Source organism: Peromyscus eremicus, chromosome 20, assembly GCF_949786415.1.
Source record: "Peromyscus eremicus chromosome 20, PerEre_H2_v1, whole genome shotgun sequence".
NCBI classification, from domain to species: Eukaryota; Metazoa; Chordata; class Mammalia; order Rodentia; family Cricetidae; genus Peromyscus; species Peromyscus eremicus.
Genome location: NC_081436.1, coordinates 2,511,796 through 2,521,261, shown reverse-complemented (window position 1 = coordinate 2,521,261; position 9,466 = coordinate 2,511,796). Strand labels below are relative to the sequence as shown.

The 9,466-nt window shown below is 53.7% G+C and overlaps 1 protein-coding gene across 1 annotated transcript; it reads left to right on the top strand.

Annotated features, from left to right (window-relative positions):
• The first annotated feature begins 860 nt into the window (after positions 1-860).
• Ankrd33 (ankyrin repeat domain 33) lies at positions 861-4,270 on the top strand. Its single transcript, XM_059247864.1, has 4 exons — positions 861-1,085; positions 1,332-1,461; positions 1,650-1,766; positions 2,638-4,270. Exons 1-4 carry the CDS (start codon positions 921-923, stop codon positions 3,333-3,335), a joined length of 1,110 nt encoding a protein of 369 aa, XP_059103847.1. The 5' UTR covers positions 861-920; the 3' UTR covers positions 3,336-4,270.
• Positions 4,271-9,466: the final 5,196 nt, after the last annotated feature.

Genomic DNA, 9,466 nt, shown 5'->3' with positions numbered 1-9,466 from the left:
CACTGGAGTTACAGACAGCTGTGGGCTGCCCAGTGGGTGTTGGCAATGGATCAGGTCTCCTGAAAGAGCAGCCAGTGTTCTTAACTTCTGAGCCACCTCTCCAGCCTTCTGACAGCTCTTTATGTTTTGATTTCCTTGGTTAAACCCTGGAGCCCACCTCCCCACTCATACTTATTTAATGTTCCTACCTTCTCCCACACCACAGCCGTGGCCTCTTCCCCAAATCTGTTCCAGGGCAGTGGAGGGGATCTCAGGTTCAGGAGCCTCATCACGCTTCTCTTGGAAAACCGCTTCTAAGAGCACCTGACGTCCCACGATGGAGGTGAGACTGATCAGCCCAGGGAGATCCACTCCACTGTGGGCTTGGAGAAGCTGCCGCCAGCCAAGTCTAGTGGGATCTTGGGACAGGGATGGGGCACCCCTCCAGGCCCCCAATCCCTTCCTAACCCGCTTGACCCAGCTCAGCACCGACGTGTTTATGGCAGCTTCCTGCAGGCCCGGCCATCTGTCACCTGCCTCATTTCCTGGTGATAGTCCCTCCGTTACGCCACAGAAGGACTGCTGTGTTTTTGGAGGTGCGAGGGGTGCTCTGAACCACAGGTCTGCCTGCTGTGATGGTCTTTTGGAGGCCCTAGAACCCCAGGTAAGGGTGGGGGAGGGGAAATGATAACCCCTATCGTGAGCCTCCTTGGGAAACTGACCTACAGTAAGACCATTGGCTGCCTGTCTTGTGTCTGGGGAAGGGGGGAGTGCGGTGGGGGAGGAGGGAACAGGTGCAGCTGCAGGAACATCTGTCCAGGATCGCAGGAGACACTGTTCCTCTACATTCTGTCACAGCTGCCAGCTGACTGAAGAGGGACTCACCTTTCCGCCCCAGACTGGAAACAGAGGAGCCACCACTGACCTGGGAAGGGTTGGACATGTCTGAGGCACTGTCCTGCCCCAGCAATGAGACCCCTGCCCCTGGTTGTCACCTGAAGACCCTGTACTGGACCTGTGTCCACAACGACCCCACTGAGCTCCAAGCCAGGCTGGATGTCGGGGTCTCCCCAGAGGAGGTTTCCCAAGTGGACAGCAATGGGAGGGTGAGATACCCCAGGGCTCAGCGGGGCAGCTGGGGACGGGTCAGGTGCCACCCTCAGCATCCTGGTCTGGCTCTCCAGAGAGTTCCAGAGGCTGTTCCCACTCTAGACGGCTCAGAACCATCTTCATGGGGGTTGGGACAGGCTCTGAGAATGTGCAGATTTAGAGGGCAAAGGTGGTAGTGGTGGTGAGGGGGTTCCTAAGGAGAACTTAGTGGAAAGTGGGGGTCCAAGCTGCCCTGTCCCCAGACAGGTCTCATGGTTGCGTGCTACCGCGGCTTTGGTGCCATTGTGGTTCTGCTCAGCTCCTGTCCTTTCCTGGATGTGAACCAGCAGGATAAAGATGGAAACACAGCCCTCATGCTGGCTGCTCAAGCAGGTGCAAGACACAAACCCCCTACCCCACCCAGCACCCCCATCCCACCCCACCTCACCCCTGCTCTCAGCCATCAGGGCCACAACCCCAAACTTTGCACAAGGGTCCCTCTGGCCAGGCTTCATCATCCTGGGGATCCTGGGGTTCCTGGGGATCCTGGGGATCCCAGCTTTGTGGTCCTGTCTCTGCAGGTCACACATCCCTGGTGACTCTCCTGCTGAACTACTTTGCTGGCCTGGACCTGGAGCGCAGGGACCAGCGGGGACTCACAGCTCTGATGAAGGCTGCCGTTCGTGACCGCTCTGAGTGTGTGGTCGCCCTCCTCATGGCGGGTGTGCGGCTCCACTTCCTCCACTGCCACCCCACTAGACACCATTTAGCTGCAGCAGGAAAGAAGCGGGTGGACCACAGATCCAGGCCAACTTAATGGAGGAGGGGCATGCTATCACCTTTCCACAGTAGGCAAAGCCCGGCTGGGCCGGAACTCTTTATGGAGGTCCCGGCAAAAGAGTGCAGACATAAGATGGGAAAAGGTGTGGGGATGAGGCGGCACCTTCAACCAGAATCTTGAGTTCTAGTCCCGGCCTTGCCATTGCCTGAGACCCAGGCGGAGAAACAAGGCCACAGCTCGGTGAAGGCTGCCACATGGGGCAGCAGTGAGGACTGACCCCAGTTCAGGAGGAAGTGGAGGGCCCCTGTGGAGCTGTGGGACCCTGATTATTCCCCCTGAGGTGGCTGTCGACGCCCTCTGCTGGTCTCTCTGAGGAATCCCGGTCTCCAGCTTTTCCCTTCCCAATCCCCATGGGTTTGGTGGGGAAGGAAGGGCACCCCTTGTCTTTCTCCTTTCAGAGTGACTGTGTCTCTCTGGCTCCAGAGAGAAAGGAATGATAATGAAGAAATAAAGTGGGAGGGGGAAGGGGCAGGACCCCCGCCCCCCAGCAGCCGCGGCTTGAGCAGCCCGTGATCCACTCTCCCCAGGCCCTATGAGCCTGTTGGAGACCTCACCTGCTCTCTTCAAGTCCCTCCCTGTCCTGTCTCTTACACCGAAGGCTGAAGCCCTGGGCTTCCAATCTGGGAGATGTTTTGAATCCAGCCCAAACCAGCCTTGCTGCTGAAGAATGTGCCCATGTGCAAACCACGGCTCCCTGACTCATCCCTGTCACACCGACCCACTTGCAGGTGCTGACCTGAGCTCCGTGGATCCCGTCCGGGGCAAGACAGCCTTAGAGTGGGCCGTTCTGACGGACAGCTTTGACACCGTGCGGAAGATCCGGCAGCTGCTGAGGCGACCCCAGGCAGAGCAGCTCAGCCTGCAGTACCAGCCAGAGTGGCCAGCCTTGGCCCAGCTTGTGGCCCAGGCCCAGGCCCAGGCTGCCCCATCCCTCCTAGAAAGGCTGCAAGCTACCCTGAGCCTCTCTTTTGCTGAGTCTCCGCAGGAAGGGGGTGTTCTGGACCACTTTGTGACGGTCACCACCAGCTTGGCCAGCCCCTTCCTCACCACCGCCTGCCACACACTGTGCCCCGATCACCCACCCATGCTGGGCACTCGAGGCAAGTCAGTGCCTGAGCTGTTGGGCACCGTCCCTCCCCCTCCCCCAGCACCCCACCCTCCTCAGGCTGTCCCTGTCCCCCAGGTCTTTATCCCCTACCAGAGCCCTCGGAGTGTGCTCTCCCAGTGGTTACAGTCCAGGGACGGTACTGGTGCCAGGTCCCAAATCCCCAAGATCCTCCTCTCCAAGGCGCCCTCTTCCCCTACCCAGTACGAAGAGTTGATACTCAGGCCTGCAGGGCAGCGAAGTCTGGCTCTTCCTCTCTGGAGATACCAGGAGAAGAAGAAGCAGGAAGACGAAGCTAAGAACCATGGGGAGGTGGGCTAGGCCAAGCTAGAGGCGAGTAAGACACATTCCTGTCTGGGGCTTCTTCTGCTTCCCAGATGCCTCTGCCCTGAGGAACCTGCTTCCACCGAACGTACAAAGTTGTCCACAGTAGTGTCTGCAGGAGGGAACAGGACCAACCCAGTGTCTGCCGGCAGGGGATCGGCTACAGCGATTGTGGTGGTAATACCTATACGCTGGATTCTGTGTAGTATATCATAAAGCAGGAGAAAGCAAGCTGTTCTCACACGGAATCTATCTTTCGGTTGTACCAAGCAGACAACCCAGGGTAGAAAAGCATGCAGGCATGGCATTTGTCAGAGAGGACGTCTCCCCTCAGGTAACCACGTTTGTCAGGACATCTTTATCCTCAACTCTGTGTGATTTAGAATCACACAAAAGAGATGCCTCTGGGTACCCACCTGAACTTGAAGAGCACCGCCTGATGAACTGGGGCCCCAGACTGAATGAAAAGGAGGACCCCAGCACGGCATCCCCTCTGTTACCTAACTGCAGATGCAACGTGGCCTGCCCCCTCCGGCTCCCACTGCTGTGCTCGCCTTGTGGACTGAACGGGAGCAGTAACTAATGCAGATTACCTCGGACATGTCATGAGTACCGAAAGCTATGTAAGGACTTAGAAAGTGGGGCAGCAGGATGGATCCAAGGAGGAAATGGAGGACTGTGGAGCAAGGGGTGCGGGAAGAAGATTGCAAAGTTAGAAGAAAATAAGTTCCCAACCACAGGAAAACTTTTTTGTTTTTACTTTTTTGCCAAACAAAAATGATTCAGGGGCTGGAGAAGACAGATCAGATTAGAGCCCTGGCTGCTCCTGCAGAGGACCCAGGTTTGGGTCCCAGCACCCAGCTGTAGGGGATCTGATGCCCTATTTTGATTTCCTTGGGCACCGGGCACTCGCTTGGTGCCTGGAGCTACATGCAGACAAAACACCTATACACATAGAGTAAAATTAAATTTTAAAAAGGAAAGAAATAAGAATAATAATAATTTGCTGTTTGTCAATCTTCTAGTGCTTGACCTGTTACTTTGTAAAGTCTGGGCCTTAGTGAGTAGAAAATAGCATGTTTGCTGGACATAGGATGTAGATCTGTAGCTCCAGCTACTCAGGAGGCTGAGACAGGAGGATCACTGGAGCCTATGAGTTTGAGACCAGTCTGGGCAACACACAGGCCCTACCTAAAGAAAGTGGGAGGGAGGGAGGGAGAGAGAGGGGAGGAAAAACAGCCATAATAAGTATGTCAAGAGAAGTTACCTCCCCTAGATGACCCATAGGTGGGGTTCTTAGCCAATGATCTGAAATATCTTTGAAGGGACACTTGGTAACTTTGTGGGGCTTTGTTTGCAAGTTTGGGGGGTTTCTCCAACACATTTCCTGCAGAAGTGCACTTGTATGCTCCTGATAACTACAGTAACTGCATGTACAATGCCTACTGCATACATACATGCATAGGTAAGGTGCCTACTGTATACATACATACATTTGACCTTCTCAATGATCCGGCAGACTCCAAGTTTAAGGACACCTGGCTCAGAATTTACAGAACTGCCTGGGCTCCACATTAGAAACTGGCAGAGACTGAGAATGGAACCCGGCCACTGGCCATGGCCTCCACAGCAGGGCTCTAGCCCATAGTGTCTCCTCTGGAGCATCCCAACAAGGAAGCAGACATTTTCTCTAGAAAAGGGCTTACATGCTGGCCAGAAAGCAGCAGCCAGGCAAATGTTTCACTATTTAAAAAAAATCTTTTGATTAAGTCAAATAACAAAAGCTTTGCTTTATGGTTGGGCATGGTGGCACATGACTAGTCTCAGCAGAGGCAGGCAGATCTTTGAGTTTGAAGCCTGCCTGGTCTACATGATGAGTTCCAGGCCCTGCCTCATTAAAAACAAAAATGAAAAAACCCTGCACTTTTAGATTTACAGAACAGTTAGGACAATCGTGCATAGACACCTCAGATTTCCCTGCTATTAGTGTGTTGCAGTGAGTGAGCTCATCATTGTGATTAACTCAAGTCCACACCTGATTCACACTTCCTTACTTTTCACCCAGTTTCCTCTCTGTCACAGGATCCCTCGGGATCCTACAAGACATTCCTTGTTGTTGACCATCTGACAGCTTTGAGTATTTGATACCAGTAATCCTCTTCCTCCCCTCCCCTCCCCTCCCCTCCCCTCCCTCCTTCCCTTCTCTCCTTTCCCCTCTCCTCTCCTCCCCTCCCCTCCCCTCTCTCCTCCCCTTCTCCCTCCCTCTCTTCACTTCCCCTCTCCTGTCCTCTCCTCCCCTCTCCTCTTCCCCGCTCCCATCTTGCTCTATAGCCCAAGGCTGATGTTTTTTCTTAGGTCTAGCCTGGAGCTCTAGGTTTGGGGTTTTCAGGAGGAAGATCATGTAGAGAGGTCAAGTTCTCATCAGGTGACATGTCACTTGTTGGTGCTGATCAGTTGGCTGAGGTACTTGAGGTACCGTGCAGTTTCTCCTGTGAACTTAAGGCTTTCCTCACTTTCCACCCTCTCTGAAGGGAGGCTCTTGTAGGAAGCCCACAGCCGGCAGGCAGGAGTCACACCCCAGCTCCTGGGAGGACAGTGTCAACCTCGACACCAATGCTTTGGTTATGCACAGAGAATTTTGACATTTTAATCATTAATACATTTTTTGATTAAAAAATTATTCTGCTCTTTGAATAGGAACACACACACACACACACACACACACACACACACACATGCACAAATAACTAGTAAAGTCGAGTCAGTTTCTCTCAGGGTGCTCTGAAGGCAGCTGCGGAGGGTTACCAGCTGACGCTGCTGTCCCGCACCTGTGGGATCCTGAAGGCAGCACTTGCTTTTGCTTCAGGACTCACACCTGGAGAAAGGGTTCTGTAAACTGTAAAGTGCTGTCGGGAGGGCGGATATTAAAGAATTGAGCTTGACTGAGCTGCTTCTGGGTCTCCAGGGTGGATATAGACTCCTTTTCCTCCTCATCCAGTACTGAAATCACAGCACGTGATGCCAGCCTCGGCAGGGGCCAGCAGAGCAACCGTACCTACAGCCCAGGAAGGCAATGGTGGCCCAGTGCTGCAGCCTGAGGTTTGGGACCCTGGGCAAGTTGTGTAACCCTCCTGAACCACACAACTCTCATGTGTAGACAGAAACAAGAATAACGACCTTGGGGGATTGACATATGGCTCAGCAGTTAAGAGCACTGGATGCTTTTCCAGAAGACCCAGGTTCACCCACATGACAGCTCACAACTGTCTGTTCTAGCCCCAGGGGATCTGATACCCTCTTCTGGTTCTGTGGGCACCAGGCACACAAGTAGTATGGATATACATACAGACAAAGCAGCCATATACGTGTGCGTGTGCGTGTGCGTGTGCGTGTGTGTGTGTGTGTGTGTGTGTTAGAGAGAGAGAGAGAGAGAGAGAGAGAGAGAGAGAGAGAGAGAGAGAGAGAGATAAGGCTTCTGTGAGGAATGCATAGGAACAGGGTATGGAGCTCCACACCTGGCCATCCTTGACCTTTACAACCCTCCTACCTTACGCCGGAGGAGACCACAGCTGTGAAAGTTAAGCGAATGGCCCAGTGTCACCAGCTGACCAGTGGTGAATGGAGCAAAAAGCTCAAGCCTGTGTGACATCAGAACTTCTGCCCACAGCCTCACGAACACGCACCTCTGCCCACAGCCGGGCCTCCTCTTACCCTTGAGCCCGCCCTCCCACCTGCTCAGGGGTCACCCTAGGTTTGTCCTGTCTGAGCTGGATCTGGACGGTGGTTTCTGCAGAGGGAGCTCCCCTCTGCCCCCTCCCCACAATTGCCCCTGCAATCTCTGACCGTCTCCAGGGTGACTGGGTCCTAGGCCCTCCACCGAAAAGTTCTTGGCCCTTGAGTGCTGCTGACTCCAGCCTGCCTGTATCCCTTCATGCAGAGTGGAAAGAAGCCAGCCTTCCTCTGGGCTTCCTGAAGTTAGCCTCCCCTCTCCTGCCTCATCCCAGCCTCTGAGCTTTCCACACTTGCTCTATGTCTGCAGAAGCTAAGAAACTCACAGCTTCTTGTCATGCCAACTGTTAGCTATGGTGGTATTTTACTTGTACTGAAATGTGATTTTAATTGTATGTTAATAAATAAAGTTGCCCGGGGGTCAGAGCTATTAGAGCCATAGCAAGAGCGTGGCGGTGGTGGCGCATGCCTTTAATCCCAGCACTTGGTAGACAGAGCTAGGTGGATCTCTGTGTGTTCAAGGATACAGCCAGCATTGGAGACACACGCCTTTAATCTCAATCCCAACCATAGAAGATCTGGAGGTCTGTACAGACAGGCAGTGATGAGGCAGTCATGTGTTTGGGTTTACAACCAATGAGAAGGCAGAACAGAAAGACTATATAAAGACAAACACACAGGAAGTAGCCCTCTTTCGGAGAGGTCTCTTGGCTGAAGAGGCTAGCTGCAGGGTAAGGCTCTTAGCTCTGACCTCTTGGCTTTCTTCTTTGCATTGGTTCTGTGTTTCTTATTTAATAAGACGGTTGGTTACTTCTACAATTAGCTACACTGAGACCTTTAAGAACAGTAGACCCAAGTTCCATCCTGGTCCTGCCTCTGTCTCTGTCTCTGTCTTTGTCTCTCTCTGTCTCTCTGTCTCTCTCTGTCTCTCTGTCTCTCTCTCTCTCTCTCTCTCTCTCTCTCTCTCTCTCTCTCTCACACACACACACACACACACACACACACACAACTCACATTTGTAACATAAAATAAACTGCTTCCCAGGATACAAGGCACAGATGTGACTGGTAGGTAAGCAGCTATCCTCTGTTGAGAGGGAGTGGAAGAAAAGCCACAGCTTCCCAGGATTCTAGCATGGTATTTTGATGGCCCCTGAAATGTGGAAAAAACAAAAACAAAACCAGCCCGGAAACCTCCTCAGACCAGTTCTGCCACAGGGGCACATCTCTGCCCTAGCCGCCGGCCTCTCAGCTCGTCACCACAGTTCTGGTGGCTGCTCAAGTTGTTCTTAAGGAGAGCACTCTCCGTTCCTGCCTTGGAAGGTCAGGACTTTAGAGGTGGGACTGCAGGTTTGGATACCCTAGCAAATTCTGAGGGTATCAGCTGGGCGGGGGCCACCCAGGGAACCTCCCCTCACTCCTATTGGGGTAAGAACATGTTTGTCCCTGTCCAGCCCCACTGCCACTCAGCAAATGCACATGGAGTAGAACGGTGTCTGGGCTCCAGTGCATTTGAGCCCCGATGCATGGACAGACTTAATCATCTGCCTCCACCTCTCGGGCAGCCCAGGTTCCAGGAAGGCCAGTGTCCCCAGTAATGCCAGCACACATCTCAGGAGACCCTGGAGCACAAACATGAGAGAAAGACAGAAGAACAGATGGGGACCCCTGTGGCCCACACCAGGGAGCCAGGACAGGATACTGACCGCCTTCTCCATAGCAATGGCGAAAAGTACTCATGAGTCACCACTATCCAAGTGATAATCAGCTGAACCCTGAACTCTGAACCCTGGTCCTCCTTTCCTCTACAGCTCTTCAATGTATTTCTTGCCTGACCCTTCAGGCCGGTGACCTGCCAGAGGAGCCCGTCTGGCCGGAGCACATGCCGTGGTCAGAACCCCCTGGCCTTGGTTCTTTGAGGCCAGGACTTTTCGTTGGGGAGAAATATTCTGGGTCTGAAAGGCGTGAACAAGGCTTGGCCTCTCTCTCTGGAGCCCTTGGCCCTACCAACACCGACTTCTAGAAATTTTGGCTGTACTCACACAGTATTGCCCCATGTAGACATGCCGTCCGCCAGGACCACAGGGACCTGCGTGATCACAGACGTGACGTTGACATGGATGTCACAGATCCCAGGTGAACACAGACAAGCCACATCTACAAGCATGAAGCACACAGGCACACCCTTAGCCACGCAGGCACACAAACGTAGATGTGGAAAGCACCCCCTTCTCCTGGGGTCCCAGGCCCTCCACCCCTCCTGCCTTCGCCTCTGGCATCATACACCCTTCTCCTCATTGTCTGGGGGGCAGAGTCTGTGTGACCATGGGAAGCAGGAGTCCGGGAAGAGGGGCAGGGGAGCCCGAGGCTTGTCCTCAAGTCTTCCTGTCAGCCCCAGGT

What these genes read in the sequence shown, in the direction of transcription:
- Ankrd33 (XM_059247864.1), top strand. Translation starts at nt 921, where the DNA reads ATGTCTGAGGCACTGTCCTGCCCCAGCAATGAGACCCCTGCCCCTGGT. An exon ending in CATGCTGGCTGCTCAAGCAG is followed by an intron (nt 1,462 to 1,649) that starts GTGCAAGACACA and finishes CTGTCTCTGCAG; the next exon opens with GTCACACATCCCTGGTGACT. An exon ending in CGTTCGTGACCGCTCTGAGT is followed by an intron (nt 1,767 to 2,637) that starts GTGTGGTCGCCC and finishes ACCCACTTGCAG; the next exon opens with GTGCTGACCTGAGCTCCGTG.